The 25,086-nt window shown below is 57.7% G+C and overlaps 1 protein-coding gene across 10 annotated transcripts in view; it reads left to right on the forward strand.

Moving 5' to 3' along the window:
- TOM1L2 (target of myb1 like 2 membrane trafficking protein) overlaps positions 1–25,086 on the forward strand; it is an 82,215-nt gene that overhangs the window by 32,880 nt on the left and 24,249 nt on the right. For 5 of the 10 annotated variants that reach the window (XR_005018004.1, XM_036838268.1, XM_036838269.1 and 2 more), the window contains exons 2-6: positions 11,003–11,087; positions 17,096–17,174; positions 19,527–19,676; positions 23,504–23,638; positions 24,821–24,955. Coding sequence is in view for 9 of the 10 variants with exons in the window: in XM_036838268.1 (XP_036694163.1) it covers positions 11,003–11,087; positions 17,096–17,174; positions 19,527–19,676; positions 23,504–23,638; positions 24,821–24,955 (584 nt within the window). In the remaining variant the exon portion in view is untranslated. Of the gene's footprint in view, positions 1–513; positions 519–11,002; positions 11,088–17,095; positions 17,175–19,526; positions 19,677–23,503; positions 23,639–24,820; positions 24,956–25,086 lie in introns of all 10 variants that reach the window. The other 5 variants (XM_036838273.1, XM_036838274.1, XM_036838276.1 and 2 more) reach the window with 3 other exon arrangements.

A 25,086-nucleotide genomic window follows, 5' to 3' on the forward strand; every position in this document is an offset into this window, starting at 1 on the left:
ATGCCCAGGGCCGGCCTGGGCCCCGTGCTCGCTCCCTCTTCCCCGGGCAGTCAGGCTGGCTGTGTGCTCCGGCTTGGGCCCTCGGGGTCACCGTGATCTGTCTCCACCACGCGCTGTCGCTGCTCTTGCAGGAAGCCTGCCTGTCACAGGACAGGGGGCTGTTCCCAGCCGCGCCCCTCCTCCTGCAGGCCCGGGGGGGGGGGGGCCTCTGCGGGCCTCCCTCCGCATGGCACTCCCCGGCACTCGCTGGGTCACGGTGTGCGTGCCTCCTGCCTGCTGGCTGTTCTGTGCCCGCCAGTGCCCTGGGGCGGAGGCCCCTCTGTCAGTTTGAGCTTGAACTGGGAAGCCTTCCGTGGCTCCATGGCTCGGCCTCTTGCCCTCGCCTCTGCCCTGGGGGTGCGAATGGGCGAGGCCAGCAGCCCCAGGGCTGCATGTCGGCTCGATTTCCTGCAGCTCTGACCTGAGCACCAGCCCCCCACTGGACCTTTCTCTTCCCATCAGCGGGCCCAGCAGCCTGGGTGTCGGATAACAGCCGGGGACCCCTTGCTCGCGGCCTGACCCGGCTCCTGCAGAGCCCTGCGCCCCCAGCTGCCCGCCTGGCCCTGAGTCAGCGCCCCCAGCCCCCGTCCCGCACCCGCCTGTACCCACTCAGGAAATGCTCCATCAGGTGGCCCGTGTCTCTGCCTCTAGAGGTCACACCCACGTGCACCTAAGCTGGGGACCCCCAAGGGGGTCCCAGTTGAAAAGAACTTGGGTCAGAAGCCTGGGGCCTGTGAGGCTGACAGGCGTCTCTTCTCTGCGCTGCGGGCTGGCCTGAAGGGCTCCTTTGTCGGGGGAGGGGAGCGCGTGGTGGCCTAATTAGGCCGGCGTGGAGTCGGGCTCGGACAGAGCTGCCCCTTGGAACCGAGCTCTCCAGGTGGGAGAGTAAGTGAGTGATTTTGTGAATTTGTCAGTCTTTAAAGAAAATAGGAGATTAAAAAGAGGAGAAAACGAAATGCAGTGTGGTATTCTGGACTGGATCCTGGACAAAAAGGGCGTTTTAGTGGAGAAACTGGCGAAATCCGAATAAAGCCTGGGGTTTAGTTAGTAGTTCTCTGCCGATGTTGATTTTTCAGTTTTGACACGTGAACAGCGGTTCTGTAAGATGTTAACATTAGCAGAAACTGGGAGGAGGGCACATAGGGACCCTTACACACATTAGCAGAAACTGGGAGAAGGGCACATAGGGACCCTTACACAATCTTTGCGACTTCTCAGTAAATCTGAAATTATTCCGATATTAAAAGTTTATTAACGAAGAAAAGAAGAACAAGGAGAGAGTTGACCTGGCAGCTGATTGCACTTGATCCTCACCCCGCTGCCTGTACGCTTCTCAGCTCCACCTGGGAAATCAGGAGGGCGGGCTGTGGCCGGGGTGTCGGGGTCCCAGGCCGCGTGCGCCAGGGTGGCCTTGGTCGCTGCTCCCTGCGGGCGGCGCGCTGTTGGGCTGCTCACCCCTCGGCCTCTGAGAGGGGCTGCCCTCCCCGGGGGTGGGGCTGGGGTACATAAGGCGAGTCTGTGAAGAGCCCGGCCCGACAGGAGGTGTGCTCGCTGGACACCGGATTCCCTCCCCCTCCGCTCCTGCTGTGCGCACCGGCGCCCTGACGACGCGAGGTCAGAGGTGGCAGCTCTGAGGGCGAGACGTGGCCGGCGGGGCACGGGCAGCCTGCCCAGGGCCCGTGTCCAGAGTCGGGAGACGTGACGTGTGTCGTGAGTGGCTCGTGGGCAGGTTTACCGGCTGGGCTCTGAGACCTGGGAGCTTCAGCGTTTGGATCTCTGAGGAAACGGTGCCTCTGCCTCGCAGGTGGGCCGGGCCGTTGGGCGCTTCCTTCCGGAAGGGGAGCCCCTGTGGCGCAGAAACCCAGAAATCAGGAAGCTGGGTATCTGCAGGCTCCTGGGCATCAAGCGGCCGGGGTGGCTGGTGGGCGGCTGTTTACCTGTAGGTGGCAGTGGTGACACGGGAATGCGAGGGAAGGGTGCGGGGGGGCCATGGCGCCCCGGGGGGGGGACGCCGGCCACTGAGTCATGGGCTCTGCAGTGCTTCCTGTTTCGTGCTTAGTTCATCTCACAGCTGCCACGTGAGAAAACCACTGTGATTATCGCATCTTAGAGATGACGGAAAGCCTTGAAGAGGTTGCATTCCGGGGGTCACACGGTAATTGGCTGAAGTTTGAAGCCACCAAAGCGTGGGTTCCAACTCCCTGCTCAGACTCCACAGTCACGCTTGTTTCTCCTGCTTCTGAGCCTAGAGGGAGACCCTGGGGACAGCTGGTGCCCAGTGCCGATCTCCCCGGGCCACCCAGGGCCCAGCGCCCAGGGCCGCAGAGGGTGTGCGGTCATCGCTGCGTGGCATCACAGGCCAGGCCCTGCCGCGGATGCGGAGATGTGCCGCCTTCGTGCAGCTGCAGGTTTAGGCGGGAAGCCAGGTACCCCCACGGCCCGTTACGGCCGTCACATCGGAAGAACCTCCCAGAACAGAGTTGGAATGGCCTTGAGAACTCGGCGCTTGCCTGGACTGTTCCGTCAGGTGCTGGTGCCCGTCAGAAGCATCCCTAGGGATGGTATCTAAGGAGGCTCGGGGGAGGACGTGGCGGCAGCACTAGACATGGGCAGGCTGGCGGGGGCGAAGGCTTTCCAGGCCGGAGAAGTCCAAGTGACCTCCTGGGGGCGGGACGCAGATACAAGGCCCCTTGGCTGGCAGAGTCCTCTGGACCCGGATGTGGTTCCCGCTTTCACACTCAGGCAGATAACCTACCTTTTCCTGAAATGAGGGCTCAGCTCCGATGGGTCTCCTCTTCCCTTCGTTTGCGCTCACGGTGATGATCGGGTTTGGTGAAGTTCTGTGTAAGCCCAGGGATGCTAATTTTCACCACTTCTATTCAACATGGTACTGGGAGTCCTTGCTGGAGCGATTACAGCGGAAAAGAAATAAAGGGCCTCCAAATGGGATCTCTGTTCACAGATGACATAACCTTGTATGTAGAAAACCTAAAGATTTCATTAAAAAAAAAAGAAAACCTGTTAGAATTAATAGATTCAGCAAAGCTTCAGGATAAAAAAATCAACACTCAAAAATCAGCTATGTTTCTATACACTAACAGTGAACAATCTGAAAAGGAAATTGAGAAAACAGTTTCATTTATAATAGCATGAAAAAGAATAGCATCCCTAGGAATTAACCAAGGAGGTAAGAGACTTATACCCTGAAAACTACAAAACATTGCTGCAAGAAAGGAAAGAAGATAAATACATGGAAAGACAACCCATATTCACGGGTTGAAGACGTAATACTTTTAAGATGACAATACTACCCGAAGTGATCTGCGGATTCAATGAAATCCGCATCGAAAGCCCACCAACATTTTTTGCAGAAGTAAAAAACTCCATCCTGGGCTTCCCTGGTGGCGCAGTGGTTGAGAATCCGCCTGCCAATGCAGGGAACACGGGTTCGAGCCCTGGTCTGGGAGGATCCCACGTGCCGCGGAGCAACTAGACCCGTGAGCCACAACTACTGAGCCTGCGCGTCTGGAGCCTGTGCTCCGCAACGAGAGGCTGCGATAGTGAGAGGCCCGCGCACCGCGATGAAGAGTGGCCCCCACTTGCCACAACTAGAGAAAGCCCTCACACAGAAGTGAAGACCCAACACAGTCAAAAATAAATATAAATAAATAAATTAATTTAAAAAAAATGTACTTTAAAAAAAAAAACAAAAAAAAAACCTCTATCCTAAAATTCATATGGAACCTCAGGGACTCCAAATAGCCAAAACAACCTTGAAAAAAAAGGACAAAGTTAGAGGACTCAACTTTCCTGATTTCAGAATTTACAGTAATCAAAACAGCATGGCACTGGCATAAGGACAGATGTAGACCAATGGGATAGAATAGAGAGCCTGGAAATAAATCTTCCCATATATGCTCAACTGATTTTTGACATGGGTGCCAAGACCATTTAGTGGGAAAAAGACAGTCTTTCCAACAGATGGTGCTGGGAAAACTGGATATCCCCATGTAAAAGAATGAAGTGGGACCCATACCTTATACCATATAAAAAACAACTCAAAATAGGGCAAAGACCTAAACATAAGAGCTAAAACCATAAACGTTTTAGGAGAAAACAGGGAGATCGCTTCATGACACTGGATTTAGCAATGATTTCTTGGCTATGACACCAAAAGAAAAAAATAGATAAATCAGACTTAATCAAAATTGGAAACTTTTGTGCATGAAAGGACATTATCAAAAGAGGAAAACACAGCCCGCAAAATGGGAGAAAATATTTGCAAAGCATATATCTGATAAAGGATTAATTTCCAGAATATATAAATAATTTCTAGCGACTTCCCTGGTGGCACAGTGGTTAAGAATCCGCCTGCCAGTTCAGGGGACACGGGTTCGAGCCCTGGTCCGGGAAGATCCCACATGCCACAGAGCAACTAAGCCCATGTGCCACAACTACTGAGCCTGTGCTCTAGAGCCTTTGTGCCACAACTACTGAGCGTGTGTGCCACAACTACTGAAGCCTGTGTGCCTAGAGCCCACGCTCCGCAACAAGAGAAGCCACTGCAGTGAGAGGCCTGCGCTCTGCAACAAAGAGAAGCCCCCGCTCGCCGCAACTAGAGAAAGTCTGCGCGCAGCAACAAACACCCAACGCAGCCAAAAACAAACAAATAAATAAATAAAAATTAAATAAATAACTTCTACAACTCAACAACAAAAAACTAAACTACCCAATTTAAAAATGGACTTGAATAGGCATTTACCCAAAGAAGATATACAGTTGGTCAATAGCATGTGAAAAGATGCTCAACATCACTAAGTCATTAGGAAATGCAAATCAAAACTGTGATGAGATACCAAATAACAAGGAGGTGAGGGTGTGGAGAAATTGGAATACTTGTGCACTGCTGCTGGGAGCATAAAATGGTGCAGCCGCTGTGGGAAACAGTCTGGCAGTTCCTCAAAAAGTTAAACGTGGAATCACCGTATGACCACCAATCCCACTTCTAGGTATACACCCAAAAGAATGGAAGGCAGGGACTGAAACAGGTATTTGCACACCCACGTTCATAGAAGCATCGTTCACAGTAGCCAAAAGGTGGAAACAACCCATACAGATGAATAAACAAAGTGTGGTCTCTACGTGCAATGGAGTATTATTCAGCCTTAAAAAAGAAGAAAATTCTGACACCTGCTCCAACATGGATGAATCTTGAGGAAATTATGCTTCATGAAATAAGCCAGTCACAAAAAAGACAAATATTGTATGAATCCACTTATGTGAGGTACTTAGAGGGGTCAACTTCATAAAGACAGAAAGTAGAAGGGTGGGTGCCAGCGGCTGAGGGAGGGGGATGGGAGTGAGGGTTTAATGGGGACAGAGTTTCAGTTTGGGAAGATGAATAATTTCTGGAGATGATGGTGATGACGGTTGCACAACGTGCATGTCCGTAATGCCACTGAGCTGTGCATTTAAAAATGGTTAAGATGGTAAATTTTATGTTATGTATATTTTACCACAATAAAAAAAAAATCACGAGGGACTTCCCCGGTGGTCCAGTAGTTAAGACTCCGAGCTCCCAGTGCAGGGGGCCCGGGTTCAATCCCTGGTCGGGGAACTAGATTCCACATGCCGCAACTAAGAGTCCGCGTGCCGCAACTAAAGATCCCGCGTGCCACAGCTAAGATCGCATGTGCTGCAACTAAGACCCGGCACAGCCAAATAAATAAATAAATGTTATTTTAAAAATCACCGAAAAAGAAGAAAAGAAAACATAGGCCAGTGTACTGTCAGAGTGGGGCAGGGGACTGGGGGAATCAGAGATCACTGGGACCTGTTACCTCATTTGGCAGGAAACAACACCTAGAGAACGAACCAGAGAAGAAAAGGGAAGCAGAGTCCAGGAGCTCAGGGTTAACGTGGCAGAGCCAGGACTGGAGCCAGGGTCCTCGAGCTGCAGGGCAGGGACTCGGTCTGTCTTGCCTCCTGCTGTGTCCCCGTGCCCAGCCTTCGGTGGCTGTTAGCTGGAGGGCTGTGTCTCGTTCCTTCCCCGGGGCGGGACCCCCAGCCCCCTGGCGCTGTTGGAACACGTCTGTCCCTGCCTCGTGCCCACAGGTTCTGATGGGAAGGCACAGGGCGGGACCCAGGCAGGAGTGTCTCACCTGCAGCCAAGGTTGGAAGCAAGTTCTCCATCACCACCACCCCCCCTGCCCTCTCCAGCTGCGGGGTGGGGGAGAGGGGCTTACCCAGTCCCTGAGGACTTCACACCAGCTCTGGCTGGTTCTTCCTGGCTTGGCTTGTCCTGTGTGCCCTGCTTACAGGGGCTTGCCGTGGTCTGTCACAGTTGGTGGGCGGGGGCGGGGTTGCCACTCACTTCCCCGTGGCCCCGTGGCGCTAGGGCCCAGGGATCGGGGCCCCAGTGCTGTGGCTGGACTGGGTCACGACTGGCCTTCTCCCTGTCCCTGCCCGCAGGTCAAGGACGGTGCAGGGCACTTCTCAGGCTGCCAATCTCAAGTACATGGCGTGGGGACCACGGGGTTTTATTTTGCCTTAAAGTTACAGAGGAAGCTGCCTCTGTAGTCTGCGGGCTGGTCAGATGTACTTTATCTGCCTTTTAAGAGGGGTGAGGGAGGAGTGGGGCCTGCTGGCGTAGAAAAGGACATCCCATAAAGCAGGGGTGAGGCTCTCCAGTGGAAGAGGACCAGCTGCAATTAACATTCACAAAGCAGGTTAGGAATCTGGAGCAAGAGGCCGCCATGGCTCTGAGTACAGTGTTGGGGTTGATTTTTCTTTCCCCCTGGCTGGCCTGTGCCCACCTGCCCCACTAGCATGTAGCATTCCCCCTGGCTGGCCTGTGCCCACCTGCCCCACTAGCATGTAGCAATCCGGAATCCAGAAGGCTGCTTCCGTCACTGGTGCGTATCATCAGATGAGCTTCCTGCCCACCCAGACCCCCTTTCCTCCTTTCTCCACACTGGGCACGAAGCAACCCGGAGCGCTGTTTCTTTGCGCCGGCACCTCTGGGTTCCTTCTCACACTCTTGATTGTTGGGGAGGTAGAAAATTTGGCTGTTTTTTCCTCCATTCTCACCAAAAGGATGTTGCTGAATGCAAAAATGCTAATCCAGCCCTCTTCTGCCTTCTGGTGCTGGCTGCTTCTGAAGTTGCTCCATTTCACGTCAGAGTGTGGACGTCCGCAGCCAAGAAACCAAGCCACTGGGTCTGGAGGCTCCTCGCAGCAGGACCGCCTGGGATTTCCCACTGCGTGGGAGGGGTGAGAGGTGGGCTGCTGGAGAAAAGCCATGCTGGGAGAGGGCACTGTCATGGCTGGCAGGGTCGAGCGGCCCCCGACCAGGTGTCAAACCTGTGCCCCCTGCAGTGGAAGCGCGGAGACTTAACCACTGGACCGCTAGGGAAGTCCCAGGGTTGACCTTCAAGGCACCCTGGCCCCCAGCCCACACCGGGCAGGAGGCGGCCTTTTCTGAATGGAGAAAATGCCATGGCAACAGCGTCAGGATGACATAACTCCTTTACGCTGAAGGTTTAATGGGAGCTGTGTCTGCCCCGGCTCAGCCCAGCCCTGTCCAGCCCTGTCCAGCCCTGCCCTGCCCTGCCCGGGCCTGCTCAGCCCCTGGTCATTAGCATATCACCGGGGACCTCTAAAAGGTCAGCCCTTTGCAGCCCGGGTCACTGGTGCTTTGATCTTTCTCCATCCCAAGGGCTAGCTGGCGGGAACGACTTGGCCCTTGCCCCCTGGAGCATTGTGTTTCTGCTGTTGCACCAGGATTTATCTTCTGTTTTGACAATTTACATGATAAAAGAAATGAGCCTGAACTTTGCATCCTCTGGCCTGGGGACAGGACGGAGGGAGGGAGCCCGTGGTAGTGGCCACGGTTGCAGGGCAATCACATCCAACTCAGTTCTGTTGCTGGGGGGAATTCTTTTATGAGGAGAGGAAAACGAGAACTGATTTGAGCTCCTTTGTCAGCCGTACCTCCTTCATCTGTCTCAGCCGAGCCAAATACCCACAGCTGTATTTCTGTGGCATTTCCAGCAAAATGAAAAGAAAGAAGCATTCTTTGGGAGTTGGTTCTTTATAATCAAAAGGAGCATCTATCTTTTAGCTTGAAAACTCAGAACCCCGGTAATTGAATAGAAAGCACTGACCCCGAGGATGGGTTCTCATGCCTTTTGACCCCCTTCCCGGTGCTGGTGGAGGAGGGAGGGGGAGGGGCAGGTTCATGGACTCTGCTGCTACCCAGAACTTGGATGTGAGGTTCATTGATTGAACGTTTCCTCTGTTAAGCCTCCAAGACAGTGTCCCCGTGGCCCCGCCACGGTGCCACTGCCGCTCTCTCTTCCTGAGTCTGTGCCGCGGCCCGTGCTGTGACCAGACAGACCACCGGCGGAGGGCGGCCCCTTGGCCAGCTGGCCTGTCCCTTCGCTGGCTCCGAAGGATCGCAGGCAGGGCGGCTTTATTAAGAGGCCGCTGGGTTTGTGGCCGCAGACAGCCCTGCTGTGTGACCCCAGGGGGAGTCCCCTCCTCTGGGCGTGGACACCTTGAAGGGGAGGGCCCTTCAGAGAGCCGAGTGGCCCGGCGAGCGGGGGGCAAGGGTCGTCCCGACGCTGCCTCGTGCTGCCCTCACCTCGAGCAGCCTCCGCCCTCGGTCTTCCCTTCTCTAGACTGGACGGTGCTTCGGCCGTTCCTCCTGCGTGCCTGCCCCTGCTCTCCCCGATCAACTGCTCCTGCCAGGCGGCACCGTGGGCTCTGGTGGTTGAGACCCCATCCCCCGCCCAGCCCACCGCACGCACCGGCTCCTCAGGGGAGACTCTCACCGTTTGGGGGCGGGTTCGCGCCTTCGCGGGTAGGGGGTCTTTGGGTGACCAGGGTGACGAATAAAGGGGGTGAAAAGGTTGGGGATATAGCCTTTTTGGTAAAAATTAAAGCAGTGAGGCGTTTTCCACGCAGACTGAAGGCTGTCGCACAGATGTTTGCAGCAGTGGCTGTTTGGAGTGTGTGCTCACCGCTTGTAAGGACAGCCTTCGTTTGGGCGTGTGAGTTCCAGGGTGTTGTGTACAAAACGAGCGTCCCTTCTCCGCAGCTGCCTCCAGTAAAACAAGGCCACTTCCAACACGTACAGAGGTCGTGGGGTTTTTATGGAGCGTCAGTGGAAGTGCGGGTTGTTTGAAGCTGTTGTTGAAAGGGTGGTGATGGTCTCCCTCTCGAGAATTTTGTAGTTAGGATGGGGCAGGCTTGGAATTCAGTTAAGATCCCAACGTTGGGTCCAAACTCGCCTGTGCTAACTGCTGAGGCCATATCAGCAAATGCCTAGGTGTTAGAGACAGACAGACCTGAGACCGCATGTCAGTGCCACCAACTCAGCTATGTGATCCCGGCCAAGGACCCCACCTCTGAGCCTCACTTCCTTCTTTCTAAATGTGGGAGAGAATCATGCCTACCTTAGGGGGATTTTTTTTTTTTTTAATTTTTAATTGTGTTAAAACACACATAACAAAATTGGCCATCTTCACCATTTTTAAGTGTTAAATACATTCACACTGTCGTGCAACCACTCTCTAGACCTTTTTCGTCTTGCAAAACTGAAGCTCTGTCCCCATTCAACAGCAACTCACCACCTCCTGCCTCCAGCCTCTGGCACCCACCATTCTACTTTCTCTCTATGAATTTGACTACTTTAGGAAGCTCAAATAAGTGGAATCATACAGTATTTATCTTCTTGTGTCTGGCTTATTTCACTCAGCATAATATCCTTGAGGTTCTATTCATGTTGGAGCAGGTGTCAGAATTTCCTTCCTTTTTAAGGCTGAATAATATTCCATTTTGTGAACTTACCACATTTTGTTTATCCATCATCTGTGGCTGGACACCTGGGTTGCTTCCTGGCTATTGTGAATAATGCTGCTGTGAACATGAGTGTGAAAATATCTCTTTGAGATCCTACTTTCAACTCTTTTGGGTGTATACCCAAAAGTGGAATTTCTGCATCATATGGTAGTTCTCTTTTTGATAATTTGAGGACCTGCCGTATTTCTTGTAAGGGCTATATCATTTTCCATTCCCACCAACAGTGCACAAGCAGTTTCTCCACATCCTCTCCAGCACTTGTTATTTTCTGGGTTTTTAAAATATATATTTTATTTATTTATTTATGGCTGCACTGGATCTTCGTTGTGGCACGAGGGATCTTTTAGTTGCGGCATGTGGGCTTCTTAGTTGTGTCACGCATGTGGGATCTAGTTCCCCCACCAGGGATGGAACCTGGGCCCCCTGCACTGGGAGCGCAGAGTCTTACCCACTGGACCACCAGAGGAGTCCCTATTTTCTGTGTTTTTTGATAGCAGCCATCCTAGTGGGTGTGAGGTGGTATCTCATTGTTGTTTTGATTTGCATTTCCCTAATGACTAGTGATATTTAACACTTCTTTTTTCATGGACTTTTTGGCCATTTGTATATCTTTTTTGGAGAAATGTCTGTTCAGGTCTTCTTTATTTATTCTAAAGGATACTAACTCCTTCTCAGATTCCCAAATATTTCCTAACATTCCGTAGGTCACTCCGTTTTTACTCTGTTGATTGTGTCCTTTAATGCACAGAAAGTTTTAAATCTTTGTGCAGTCCAGTTTATCTGTTTTTTCTTCTGTTGCCTGTGCTTTTGGTGTCACATCCATGAGTGAAATCATTGCCACACCCGATGTCATGAAGCCTTTCCCCTGCGTTTTCTTGTAAGAGTTCTAGCTCGTGGGAGTTTGGTGAATGAAGGGCGGCGTTAGGAGTCAGCCCTCGGCCCCCCTCCCAGGTATTCTCGTGGGAGCAGCACCCAGAGCTGCTGTCAGCTCAGCCCGTCTGCTTGGTGGGAGAGTGGGGTGGGTCCGGGTCCCTCCTCTTTCCTGCCGGGGTCCTTATTCCAGGAGACGTGTAAGCCAGTTTTCTTTCTGAATTTGCAGAAAAGGCTACAGACGGCTCCCTACAGAGCGAGGACTGGACGTTGAACATGGAGATCTGCGACATCATCAACGAGACGGAGGAAGGGTGCGTGTCCCCCGCCCGGGGCAGGCGGGTGGCGGGCCACTCGAGTCGGTCTGTGTCCAGCCTGTTGCCCTGACATCTGACAAGTGGTGCTCCTCATTCCCTCACCCCTCCGTCCACCGCCCGCCCGCCCACTCAGAGTCAGAGCAGTGACCGCCTCTTTCAATCACAAGGGGAATGACGTTGCTCGGCTTCCGGGTCCCCTGCAGCCCGATCCCCACCTCCTCCTGCCCTCCGCAGCCCTGGGGACTGGCTGGAGCCCCAGGAGGGAGAAGCCCCCGGGGTGTGTAGTGGAAGGCGGGGCGCGGGGAAGACTTGCGAGGCCCAGGCCCCCCCACCCCTGCGCTGCTGGGCCTGTTCTTGCTGCTGTATTTACGTCCTCTTCTGCATCACAGGTACATTCCATGTGTACTGCTTCCAAATTAGTCGGTGTGTGGCCCTCTGTCCACACCATAAAAATGGAATTTACGGTAGCCACACCCTCTTAAACCATCTCCAGACCTGGGCAGCCCTGGCCTTGGCGCTGCCCTTACTGGCCTTGCCACGTGGAGGCTGGGGACCAGCCACTGACGGTTGGCCCTGCCTTCATTCAACAAACATGTCCTGAGTGAACACCTCATGCCGGTTCCCAGAGCGAGTACTGAGGGCACAGCAGGGACGGGAGAGACGGAGTCCCTCCCCTGCGCCATGAGCAGGACAGTTACCACACACCCTGCTCAGCTGGTGACACGGCGGGGAGGAAGAGCTGGGGGTGAGTGCTTGTGAACAAGTCACCCAGGAGGGCCTGGCCCAGGTGGCTCGAGGGGCGGAGGTGTGAGGCCCAGGCCAGGGAAGGGCTTCCCAGCGCACGGTCCCAGGACAGAGGGGGTCTGTCATGTTTGAGGGACAGCAGCGGAGCCGGGGGGGCCGGGATCCAGGCAGGGACCCTGGCTTCCACTTGGTCTGAGTTTCATCTTATTTATTTATTTTTAAAGATTTATTTATGATTTATTTATTTAATTTATTTTTGGCTGCATCAAGTCTCAATTGAGGCATGCAGGATATTTCCTTGTGGTGTGTGGGCTTCTCTCTAGTTGTGACACGCGGGTTTTCTCTCCTGTAGTTGTGGTGTGAGCTCTGTAGTTTGTGGCACGCGGGCTCTAGTTGAGGCGGCGGGCTTAGTTGCCCCGCGGCATGTGGGATCTTAGCTCCCTGACCAGGGATCGAACCCACGTCCCCTGCATTGTAGGGCGGATTCTGTACCACTGGACCACTAGGGAAGTCCCCATTTTATTTTTTTTATAGTTTTTTTTTTTTTGATTTATCTGGCTCCTCCAGGTCTTTTTTTTTTTTAAATTAATTAATTAATTTATTTATTTATGGCTGTGTTGGGTCTTCGTTTCTGTGCGAGGGCTTTCTCTAGTTGTGGCAAGCGGGGGCCACTCTTCATCGCGGTGCGCGGGCCTCTCACTATCGCGGCCTCTCTTGTTGTGGAGCACAGGCTCCAGACGCGCAGGCTCAGTAATTGTGGCTCACGGGCCCAGCTGCTCTGCGGCTTGTGGGATCTTCCCAGATCAGGGCTCGAACTCGTGTCCCCTGCATTAGCAGGCAGATTCTCAACCACTGCGCCACCAGGGAAGCCCTCCGCCAGCTCTTAATTGCAGCACTCGGGATCTTTAGCTGCAGCATGTGGACTCTTAGTTGCGGCATGCAGGATCTAGTTCCCTGACCAGGGATTGAACCTGGGTCCCCTGCATTGGGAGCATGGAGTCTTAGCCACTGGACCACCAGGGAAGTCCCTGAGGTTCATTTTAGGGACCACGCTGGCTGCCGTGCCCAGGACGGCTGGGCTGGGGCTGTCACGATCACCCTGGTGTGAAGCAATGGCAGCTTCGACCGGGGTGGCAGTAGAGGGGGTGAGAAGCCATGAGAGTCTGAGCATTTCTGAAGGCGGAGCCAGTGCAATTCGCACTGTGGACTTGAGAGGAGAGACAGGATAGATAATCCAAGGTTCGGGGCAGCTGCATCCCGAGGCCCAGCAGGCCGGGTCGGAGGTTCAGCTAAGGTTCAAGCCCTTCAGAGGCGACGCTGGCGGGAGGGGTGGAGGGCTTGGCCGCCCTGGGGGCAGCAGGTTGGGAGCCCTCTGGGAGGGGAGCTGCGGGCGACCAGCCGGCTCGGTCCTGGCAGGAGACGGGATGTGTTGGGGAGAAGGCATTTTAACCCCGCAGCCCCCAGGCTCCTTCCTGCCCGCCCCGCCCCCGGCCCCTCAGACGCTCGTGGGTCCAGCTGTCCACTTTTATTGAGCCCACGGGTGGGGCGCGGCCTCTGGAGGCCGAGGTGGGTGCTGGACGGGCGGCCGAGGCCGTGGGTGCAGAGGGGAGGAAGTGGGAAGTGCGGCTGGGGTGGGGGGGGCGTCTGGGGGTGGGGGGCGTCTGGACCAGAGGCCGGAAGGTGGCTCAGGCCGGCCAGCTGAGCTTTCCTCCGGGTCACCCGCCGGGCTGGGCGCTCCAGCTCCCTTTGCCATGTCGCCCGCCCCTCCGTCTGCCACACCGAGCTCCTCCCTCACCCACGGGCCTTCCTGGCGTCTCTCTGGCCCCGCTGGTCTTTTGGTTCCGTGAACCTCCCACTCATGCCCAGCTTGCGGGTCCCCAGGAAGCGCGGGGACATGCACACGTGTCGGAACGGAGCGTCCTCGTCCCATGGGGGCTGGAGCCCAGCCCCTCCCCCTGCCTTGTCGAGGGAGGGTCCTGGCCTCTGCTGTTGGCCTCTTCCTGAATGAGAGGAAGCCTGCCCTCTCCCTGTCCCGACGCCCCGCGGATAAGCCCCCCTTGTGTGATCCCCTCACAGCCCGTATTGTACTTGGGCTCATCACAGCTCAAACCCGCGTGTTTTGATGCGTGTGGGAGGGAGTGTCTGCCTCGCCCCCAAAGCCCCGGGCCCTGAGCTCCCTGAGGCCGGCATCTGTCTTCCTTACGGCCACGTCCCCACCACCTGGACACATTCGTGAGGTAAGAGACTAAGTGGGCAAAGTCCCTGGGGACTCACGGCCTGAGGACGAAGGGGGTCGTGACCCAGGGCGACATGGGCTGCACGAGGGAGGCCAGTGCCAGGCTCCTGGGGAGGGGCATCCAGGTGGGGTCCAGCAGCCGCCCAGGGGTCAGCGGGCAAGGTGGGTGGATGGCAGGGCAGGAGAGAGGGACCAGGGGCCTGGGTGACCCTGGGTGGGTTCCCCTCCCGTCTCGGTCCGCTCGGGTATAAAGCGGGCCCCAGCAGTGGCTCGCTCGTGGCTTCGCTGCCCCGCCCTGTGCCCGGCCCACACCAGCTCAGGCAGCGCCCTCCAGCCCGACAGGGCAGGGCCAGACCATTTTAATGAGGAGGGGCTAAGGCTCCAGCACGGGAGCTCTGTCTGCGCTTCCTTTGTTTATTCGGAGTCCGCCTCTGGGAGACGGTCCTGCGGGGCGCCGATTTGGTGAGCTGTCCTGCAGGCCCCTCCCTGGGCTCGCCCTAACGCCCAGGCTGGGGTCACCTCCGGCCTGGGGCCTTGCGTGGCTGCCCCTCGTGCCCTGGACCCTTGGTCACTAGGCAGGAGTGCCCTGGCTAGATAACCTCCCCGGGATGTCTTAGACCCTGTTTACCGGGCCTCACCCAGACCTGCCTAGTTAGGTGCAGCAGGCACGTGTATTTGGTAAATGCCCTTCAGGCAATTCTGACATGCGGCTCTGGTGAGGATCCCCTGACCTGGTCGTTTTCATGACCATCTTGGACCTTCCCCAGCTCATGGACTCTTTGTGCCCCAGCCTCTAAACTGGGGTAGCCCCGGATAAATGCAGCGGAGCAAGGGAACAGCTGGGAGGGGGCGGCCGGGAGGAGAGGAGGTGTCCAGGGTGGGCGGGGCGCAGCAGCGCCCCCCTGGGGTGTAAGTGGGAAGCAGCTCAGAGGTGGCAGTTCTGGAGCCGAAGGACAAGGTGGGCTCAGGATGACCAGAGAGAAGGTCTCTTCTGGGTCTGGGGTCCAGCTCCCGCGGCCCCGACCTCTCCCCATGCTTGGGGCCCTTTCCTGCTCTGCTGGGCTCCAGCACCCCACTCCCCTCTCCCAGTTTCCTGCTCTGCGTCTGATCGGCTGCTGTGCGGGTCCTCTGACAGGACTTCGATTCTGTCTCCGAGGCTGCTTCCCGGGGGAGAGAGAGAAATACTCGCTTTGGTGCTCCCCAGTGCCTCTCAAGCAGCACTTCCCCGATGGATTTTCGGTGGATTTTCACTTTCTCTCTAAGCCGGGAGCCTGCGGCCTCTCTGATTTCTCGCCACCGCATGCCGCCCCAACCCGGGAGCTCCGTGAGTCACGAGTGAGCAGAGCCCTGGGAGGCTCTTCCCATGTAGTGCCCCGTGGAGTTCAAGAGGAGGGATAGAGCGTGCTCGGCGGGGCCTTTGAGACAGAGGAAATCAGTCCCCGCTCCTGGCCGGCGGCTGCTGACCTTCACCAGCCCCAGGCCACAAAGTCCTCGAAGCCGAGAGCCTGTCAAGTCCCGTGTTTGCAGAAATCAGCACCCCCGTTTGGGAACTGCAGCCACACTGCAAACACACCTGGCAGGGACCCCTCCCCAGGGAGCCGAGAAGTCCCGCAGGGAAGCCATGCTTCAGGTGACTCGGGTCTGTTTATTCCTTCTAGAAGCCTCGCCTTGCTTCTGTGTGTTTCTGTTGAAATTGGGCTGATTGGCAGAGCTGCTCCCCTCTCCTTCCCCAGCTCCCTCACGCACTTCTTGAGAGGATTTTTTTTTTTTTGTCTTTGTTTTCTGCGCGCAGGCTTTCTCTAGTTGCGGCAGGTGGGGGCTACTCTTCTTTGCGGTGCGCGGGCTTCTCATTGCGGTGACTTCTCTTGTTGTGAAGCATGGGCTCTAGAGCGCAGGCTCAGTAGTTGTGGCGCATGGGCTTAGTTGCTCCATGGCATGTGGGATCTTCCCAGACCAGAGCTCGAACCTGTGTCCCCTGCCTTGGCAGGCGGATTCTTAACCACTGTGCCACCAGGGAAGTCCTGGTAAATAGATTGTATTTCCAAACTGTCGGAATAGGAGGCCCCAATTTATGAACCTTCACTTTAGGAAAGACCCAGATTATGCTGGCCTGCTGATGGGTGGGCGGCAGGAGCCCACTTGTGATAGCAGAGGGTGGGGTTCCCCAGAGCGGGCCATGGGCGCCTGGGGACCCTTAGACACGGGCACTGCGCCTAGGAGATGCCCTCAGGGGCTGGCTGGAGACCCGCCTCCCAGCGTGGCTGTGGTTTCAGGAGGCGTGTGTACTGGGAGCAGACAGCCGGCGTGACGGAGCTGTTGTCAGCTGGAGGCCCTTGCAGCTCTGCCTACAGGGCCCCCGGAAGCGGGCTCAGATCTGGTACCTAAAACACACAACTCCCAGGGTTTTGAGCAGACTGACTTCAGTTTTCTCAGGGAAAAAGGAGTTCCGCAGAGCCTAGAACCTGGACATCCAGGTCTGCACAGGGACCTGGCCGTTCTCGCCTGTGTTTCTCTGGCGGGTTCCCTTCAGTGAACCCACCAGCGGCAGGCTGGTTATTGTTCTGGGTAAATCATACTCGCACGTGATGTGGAATTCAAGAGGGCTGCAGCCTGCGACCTGGGGAACAGCCCCTCCTCCTCAGCCCTGGCGCCCTCCCCAGGGCGGCTCCCTCCAGGGTCCCCTCCTGGCAAAGATGTGTGCGCTGGGCATTCCTTGTCCTCTTGTAACTCACATGGCTGCGTCCCCTCTGCCCTGCTCTGCAGACGACGCTAGTCTGTATCTTTGGTGCGTTAAGAGTGTCTTTATTCTTCTGTGCAGCTGCATAGTACTCCGTTGTATGGATAAACACAATTCAATTCAACCTGATTCACACTGATGGACATTTCGTTTGTTTCCAGTCTTTCACATTTACAAACAGGTGGTAGCAAGTAACCTCGTGTACATGCTAGTTGGCACGAGTGGCCCTGAGTCTGTAGGCTGGGGCCCCGGTGGGATTGGCAGCATCTGCGTATGTCTATTCTCCAGGCCAAAGGATGCCATTCGAGCCCTGAAGAAGCGGCTCAACGGGAACCGGAACTACCGAGAGGTGATGCTGGCGCTGACGGTGAGTGCCCCCCTGCCCTCCCCCGGGGCGGGAGAGCGTCCGGGAGCCGCAGCTGGGGGACAGCCTGGAGTGAGCGCTGCTAGGGGTAGCTGTGCCTCCTGCTGCCGCCCCAGTGTTCCCACTCTCTGAGACAGGTGAGCCAGCAGGGACGCGGCACGGGCAGTGTTGTCCGGTGCGGAAGCCCAGAGCAGAGAAGCCACAGGCCTGGGCGTGGGTCGCCGGTGGCCAGTAGCCTGCTGTGGGGCACTGAGGCCAGCTGCTTCTCTAGGGCTCAGCTTCCTCCTTGTAAAAGTGCCGACTTCCACCGAGCACCTGCCCGAGACTAGGCTAGCTCTTCAGATGTTAACTCAAATGCTTCCAGAAACCTTCCCAAATACGTTTCATCATCCGCTTTTACGGATGCAGAAACTGAGGCTCGGAGAGGCCCAGAGGCCAGAGGTTTGCCCAGACTTCACAGCTAGTGAGGTGCTGACTGGATCATGGGATAAAAACTGAACATCGCCGCAGAGGGTCTAGGGAAAGTCAGCAAGTGACTCCTTTCAGGAAGGGACAGACCAGATTTTTGCCCATCTTTCAGATGTCAGAAAATTAAAAGGGACAACTTCAGGTGTTATTTCTGTCTTGAAATCTAACATTTTTTCAAATGTGGCAAAAACCAGGCCACGACGTGTTCCTCTAATAGAAACTGTAACAGGTCACCTCCTTGGTTAGATTTATTCCTAAGTATTTATTTATTTTGATGTGGTCAGGCCTTTGCTGCAAATCCTGTGATGCCTTTGGGAGATTTGTGAAAGGTGCAGACCCATTTTTCGTCCGCTGGAGGCCCAGCCTGGCACACGCTGCCCGGGCTCACGTCTGCTCTCGTGGCTTCTCTGTCTTGTCCTTGAACTAACCCTGTTCATCCATCACAGTCCTCCCGCTTCCTGAGGGCCTTTTAACTTCATATCTGCCCCCACCAAGGGGAGTTGGTCAGAGGTCTGGGGCTTCCTGCTCAGGCATTAGTGTGGTTCTGATTGCTTGGAGGCGCCGTTTGCCTACTCCGCGGGCCTTAGCTGCATTCAGGAAAATTCCCACCGTGCTTCAGGCCCAACAACCCACAGCGACAGATTTGCCTTTTTGGCAGAGCAGCCTGCAGCGGGCTTGCCAGCCGGGGGGCCCTTCCACAGCTCCTGCTCTGCCGGGCGGCCCCACTGCCTCTGTCCAGGGCATTTTAAGGACCGAATGAGGGAACGAGAGCGTGGCAGAGGTTGCCTGTCGTCTGAGGCACTCACTGATCTTGGAGGAGGGTGGCCCTGCGCCTCAGGGCAGGCGGAGGCTTAGAGGAGGCTGCAGGGGGTCCCGTCCTGCTTCTGGCCTGACCAGCAATTTGTACCTACACCCCTTTCTTCACCTTCTAAGCCTTTTAACTCTGAAAAAAAAAGGGGATAACAGCCTCAACTTAAAAAGGGTGAATGAGTTGTGAGGATGGAGTGAAATTACGTACGACGTGAAAGGGTCTCCCCTGGGTCAGCCATGCAGTCGCGTCCTAACATCCCTGTTAGGAACTTTCTCTGTGACTGAGCTTTGTCCAGGGAAAGCCCCGTTGTCCGACCCTAGCCCCGGAGAGTGGCTGCCTGGGGTCACCAGTGGTCAGTTAGTTTAGGCGAATGAGGACAAGCAAGGTGGCCAGCAGTGTCCCCTGATGCTGGTGACGTCCTTCCATGGAGGCAGTCCCGTCCTGCAGCGGGGCACTCGCGCCCACTTTGCAGGTGGGGAAGCTGAGCTCAGACAGACTGGCCCTGAAAGTGGACCTGAGATTCAAGCCCGCGCTGGCCATTGGTCAGAACCCACAAGCGCTATGCTTTTCTAGTGGCCGAGACCTGTGTAACTTATTTTTCCGGACGAGGAAGGAGGGGCAGAGTTGATTCGAATGTGGCCAAGGCCACAAACCGCGTATGGGGGTGGGAGACCCGGGTCACTGCCGGTCTCAGTTGTGGAAGCAGGGTTGTGCGGCCATGTGGGGCATTCCCCTCCTCACGACCAGGTCCAGTAACTCACCATCAGTGCAGGTTGCTCCAGTGGCCTCCGCCCGGGAGGGCCTGCGTCCACGGGCTGTCGCCACCAACCCAGAGGCTCGTTTCCAGGGATGCTTGGTCATTTTGACCCCGCTGAGACCCCAGTACCCTTCTCGTGTGGATCCGGTGCCGCCCGACTGCTGTGCAGGCCCAGAGACCCCAGCCAGCAAGGGGCCACCTGTGTCCTGCCGGATGGCCTCTGGAGGAGCCCGTCGGCAGGATGGTCGGCAGTGGGGAGAGTGGGCAGCGTCTCCTTGGCCCCTAGGGGTGACCTCTGTTTCCATCTCGCCCACATCAGGTGCTGGAGACGTGCGTGAAGAACTGTGGCCACCGCTTCCACGTCCTCGTGGCCAACCGGGATTTCATCGACGGCGTCCTGGTCAAAATCATCTCTCCCAAGAGCAACCCCCCGACCATCGTGCAGGACAAGGTGCTGGCTCTCATCCAGGTGGGTCGGCGGCTCCCCTCGGCTCGTCCATGGGGAGAGAGGAAGGCGGGGCCTCCCATCAGCAAGTCCTCACGCTTCCCCATCATTTGGAGGAAAGAATGGGTGCTTCTGGGTTTAAATATTTGTTGAGAAACACTTGTTTTTTACCCTCATCCCGCTGAGATGACACCCTCAGCGGTGGCTCTCCTGGCCGTCGCTGGCTGTGTCCGGGTGCCTGGCCCTCGGCTGCCTACGGGGGACAGGCCTGGAGCCTAACGGAGCCACGTGCCGGGGCCACGTGCCACAGGGCGGGGCCAACTCTGGTGTCGTGGGGATGGTGTTCAGGATTCACTGAGGACGTGACAATTCTGTTGAACCCTGAGGGGTGATAAGCTGGGTGGAAAGGTCAGAGTGCAAGGGGCGTGGCAGGTAGAGAGCAGTGTGTGCAAAGGCCTGGAGCATCGAGAGCACAGGTGACACTTTGGGACGTGTTCGTTATTCACTGCCCTGTAACAAATTACCCCAAACTTAGCCGCTTAGAGCAACAGACGTTCAGTGCCTCCTAACTTGTGTGGACCAGGGGTTCAGGAACAGCCTGGCTGGCGGTTCTCGGGGGGGTGCGGTCAGGGTGTCGGCCGGGGCCTCCTCCTCCGAGGGCTCGGCTGGGGCTGGAGGAGCCGCCTCCAGGCTGCTCCCACGCTGCGCCCCCCGCCAGCGGCCCCCCCGCCAGCAGCAGGTGTCCTAGTGTCCCACGTCCTCGCCGTCATCTTCCTCGTAGCCCGTCTGACGGGTGCACAGAGGTTTTGCGTCCCGTCGGCCTTTTTAAACCAGTCTTGGAAAGAAGGTGATGTTATTTCCATGCTGAATGTGCTTTTAAAATGAAAAGTTACGGTCTGATGATCCCCTGGGAGGGCAAGGGCTGCAGCTTTTCCGAAGTCTCCCGTGCCTGTGGGGACACAGGTGCTGGAGTTTGCACGGCCCCCTCGCTCCCCACCCACCGTCCCTCTGACGCCTTCCTAGAGGGCTGACCCCAGGCATCGTGGTCCCAGGGTGGCCCACAGAGCTGGCGTTTCCAGTGCACGTTTGCCGCCGTCTGGGCCGCTGTGAAGTCAGGATGCCCGTCCCTCCCCCCTCCCCTCCACCCCTAATCCCTCCATTCAGCCAGGCAGCCGTGTCCTCTGGCTGCCCTCCTGCCGCCCCACCTCCCCGGGCCGCACGGAAAGACACCCCCTCGGGCTCGTGTGCTCGAGGGGCCCTGCCCTTCAAGAGGCCAGCGTGCCAGATGCAGCAGCCCGTTCTGGAAGGGACAGGGCTCCCGGTGGCCCGGGAGGAGGGGGCCCATCCAGAGGGCGGGCCTCCCGTGACGTCCCTTTGGGGGACATCCCCCCACTCTGCGCCACCCTCAGCCCCTCCCTGGGGTTGTTCCGGGACAGAAGGGACATGGTTCTGGTGGAGGGACCTCATCCCTGCCTCCCGCACTCCCCCCACAGTAGAGTCTAAAAATTCTCTTTCTTTCCACTGAAGAGGGGAGCTGATGGCGGGGGGTGGGAGGGGCCGGGGGGGCCGTGTTCTCAGGAGGTGGCAGAGAGCCGGTGGCCGGGCTTGCAGCAGATTCTGTGGATGGGCAGCTCCCGAGACCCTGTCCCTGTGAGTGAGAAGCCCAGGAGCACGAGCAGGACGGGACAGCAGCCTCCTTTTGTCCAGGGAGCGGAACCCATTGTTTAAATCAGCAATTGTTTATTGATCTGAAATTGGATGATTTAAAACTTGGTCGAAACTTGAGGGGTCTGGAGCAAATGGCTCATGTCTGCATAAGGTTTTAGCCCGTCCTTTGGTGTGCGATCCAGGGGAAAGGAGATCGGAACGCCCTCTGGGCCTTCCAACCCCTGACACGTGGGCACGGGCGGGCGGGGCAGGGCGTGGGGCAGAGGCGGGCGCTGTGATGCTGACCCCCAGCTCCCAGGACAGGCCCTCTGCTCTGACAGCACCCGCCCTGCCGCTCCCTGGCTTCTCGTGGGGAAGCAGACCTCCCGAGGCCGCGGCCCCCGGGGCAGGGTCGTGATTCTCAGCGGGGCCAGCCGTCTAGAGGGGCTCCTGTGCTGTCACCATCGCCTCAGTCCGCTGGCCGCCTGCGTGGCCATCCTCCCCTGTCCCTGCAGCAGGAAGCTTCGCATCGGTGAGGCCACGTTCGCTCTGACTTGACAAATGCTGTCTGACTGCCTTCTCTGTGCCCCGGGAGACTCGGTGGGTGGGGGGCACAGGTGTGGGCACCGGCCTGGAAGGTGCCCGAGGCACACGGCATCTCCCGCCCTGTGCTTCCCCCCAAGGTGTCGGCGTCAGGGGCCTGGTCAGGAGAGAGCACTGCCGTGGACACAGACTCTGCCAGCAGCCCCGCACCCAGACTGCACAGGGGCCCCGCCCAGGACGGGGGCGATTAGCCAGGACTGCTTGGTTGGTTAAATAGCAGGTGCCAACCCCAGCTGCCTAGGCGAAGAGCAGTGCCGGTCATGACAAGGCAGGCTCCCCAGAACCCCGGGGTGATGGCCAGGGAGGGGACAGACCTTCTCCTGAGTGTCCACGCCGTCCCAGCAGGCAGGCTCTCCCTGCTCCCTGGTCCGGGCTGGCATGTGGGTGAGACCCAGGGCCCACCTCTACCCACAGAGCAGCCCAGCCCTCCGAGGGCCCCGGGCCAGGCTCCTGGAGCAGGAGACCTGACTGGTCAGCTGGGCATGCGTACCCCCCGCGGGGCCGTCCACAGGGCCTGCTGATAGCTGCTGGGCAGGTGCCCAAGAAGTGTCCGCTGACTGGAGAGAACAGTCGTGGTCTTCTTATGTCAGACCTGGTGCGGGTGGAAGGCGGCATAAGTTAAAAGGGCTCCCCTGGAGCTGTTGTCCTCCCGCAGCAACGAAGGCCGGAGGCGGCTCCAGGAGGAGCTGACTGCCACGCCTGCTTCTCCCCGCCTCCCCTCGGGCTGTGAAACGCGCCCCCCCACCAGCGTCCGGCAGGAGGTGTGACCACGAGGGGCTGTCCTGACGTGGGGACAAGTCCCTGCATGTGCAAGTTGGATGAGCGGGCCCCGGGAGGCCGGGCTCACGGCAGGGTTTGTGGTCAGTGAGATGCAGCGGCCGAACTGAATGAGGCTTTTTGGAAACTGCTCTCTTGGTCAGAGATGGGGGCAAGCAGCTGGGCCCTGAGACAGCGACAGAGCTGCCGACAGGACGGCTTTCCTCCTCCTCTGGGCCCCTCTTGGGGGGGTGCCCTTTGGAGGCACTTCTTGTTTTGATACCTTCTAAAACTTCCAAAGAACAGAATTTAAAAATAAATTTTGACCGTTCCTTGAATCAGAGACGAGTGACAGCCTATTGAAATATGTGTTCCTTCCTCCCCGTGTTGTGTCTTACGTAACGGACCCTAGCGGCCGAGCTTCCCAGCGGACTGTCCCACACGGCGCCTGTCTGCCGACGCTGTGAGTAGCGCAGGTGCTCCTGCCCTGGCCGCAGTCACCTCGCCCGTCAGGGCGGCCGGGCAGCGTGGACCCCAGCTCCCTGACCTACTAGGGTCAGCCTGGACTTTCACGCGTGGAGCGTGGAGGCCACGCCGCTGTCCCCGCACGTCCTGCGGGCGCGGCCTCTCCAGCCGCACGTTGCCGGGCACATCTCCTGGGCTCAGCCCCGTGCTTCAGTGCGGTTGCTCCGTCTCCACTCTAGGATGTGCCCCACGCTGGGCTGAGTGCTGTGCTTTGCTCTCGTTCATGCTCAGCCTGGTGGCGCTGGCAGGAAGGAGCAGCGTGGCTGGGCGGCAGCCCTGAGCGCCCCGGCACCCCTAACAGGCCCCCTCCTCCCCTCCAGGCGTGGGCCGACGCCTTCCGGAGCAGCCCTGACCTCACGGGCGTTGTGCACGCGTACGAGGAGCTGAAGAGGAAGGGCATGGAGTTCCCCATGGCCGACCTGGACGCGCTGTCCCCGATACACACACCCCAGCGGGTGAGCCTCGGCGGCCGGCGCGTCCCCGAGGGCCTGTTGCAGAGACAGCCTCTGAATTATTCAGCTCGTCCTCAGCCTCCTTAGGGCTCCAGGGCGTTTCTTGTTGATAACGAGCGGGTGCGGGAGAGAGACAGCTGGTGGCTGGTGGCTCAGGGACCCCCCCCCCCAGTTTTCACCCCGACTGTGGGAGAAGGTGACAAAGGAGCAGTGCGGACGCTGTCATGGAGATGGCCGCTAGGGTGGAGCCGTCCGGGGAGGGTCCCGGCACCTGCTCTCCCGAGCCCAGGCGTCTGGTGTGGGGACCGCATCTCCCCAGGGCGGCTGGAGCAGCCCCGCCTCCACATCGGCAACGCCGACGGGCTGGCGGGGTCCCTGCTCCTGGGTTTTTCAACGGGACGAGTCAAATGGATCTAAAATTTACTTTGGGCTGTGAGTGGTCACCCTTGACTCCCGCCAGCCTTGGGATGCAAAGCCCCGGGAGGGCCCGCTGAGGGTGCTCCCACATGCTGGCGGCTTCAGGAGGGAAGGTGCCCAGGCAACGCCGTCCTTCCTCTTCGGGGGCAGCCAGGCCCTCTCCTGCCCCGGGAGAGCCAGAGGCTCAGGATCTGGGAGAGGCGCCCACCCCAGCTCCCTCTGCCACGGCCCTGTTTGTCCATCTCTGAGGGACAGTGCCGTGCAGGCCTCCCGCCTGGGCACAGCTCACGTTCAAGGGGCCACGAGGTGCCCAGAGGGAAGCACGAGGACTTGGGCTTTCCTAGCGTTTCTCTCACGTGATCCCTCCAAGCCACTTGCTGCACTTCGTGGAGTAAACAAGCCTGTTTTATTCTCCGAATTGTGACACAGAGCAGTGTGCTGGTTCCTGCAGTTACGAAGAACGTTCAGTAAATTGCATCATTACTCTTTATATTAGTCCACTCATAAATGCCAAAAAGTAACCTTCTGGTGCCAAACGGGGATTCCTGATTAGAAAACTTACCAGCAGGCCCTCCCCTCCGATCCCGAGGTGGTCCTAACGGTGGGAGGGTGGCCAGAGCCCTCACAGGCTGCGCTGGGGGCTGCCTCTCTGGCCTGCCTCGGTGTCTGTGAGGTTCATGGAGGGAGGAGAGGTGGGGGGGCGGGGGCAGTGCCAGGCCACTGCCCAGGCGGCCCAGGCGGACAGAAGGCTTTGTCGTTGCTGTGCAGAGCGTCCCGGAGGTGGACCCAGCCACCGCCATGCCCAGGTCCCAGTCGCAGCCGAGGACGAGCAGCGGTTCATCCTCGGCGCCGCAGGCCCCGGCTCTGAGCGCTGCAGGCCCCATCACGGCCAATTCAGAGCAGGTACGTGCACGCTTTGGGGCCACAGGCGCACCAGCCGCTGCCCTCGGTCTCCCAGGAGACAGAGGAGGCCTCCCCAGACGGGCCCTGTGAAGGGTGTTGGCGACACGGGTGCAAGTGCCCGGCCCTCCTGA

The sequence above is a fragment of the Balaenoptera musculus genome, chromosome 20 (assembly GCF_009873245.2).
Source record: "Balaenoptera musculus isolate JJ_BM4_2016_0621 chromosome 20, mBalMus1.pri.v3, whole genome shotgun sequence".
Taxonomy (NCBI): domain Eukaryota; kingdom Metazoa; phylum Chordata; class Mammalia; order Artiodactyla; family Balaenopteridae; genus Balaenoptera; species Balaenoptera musculus.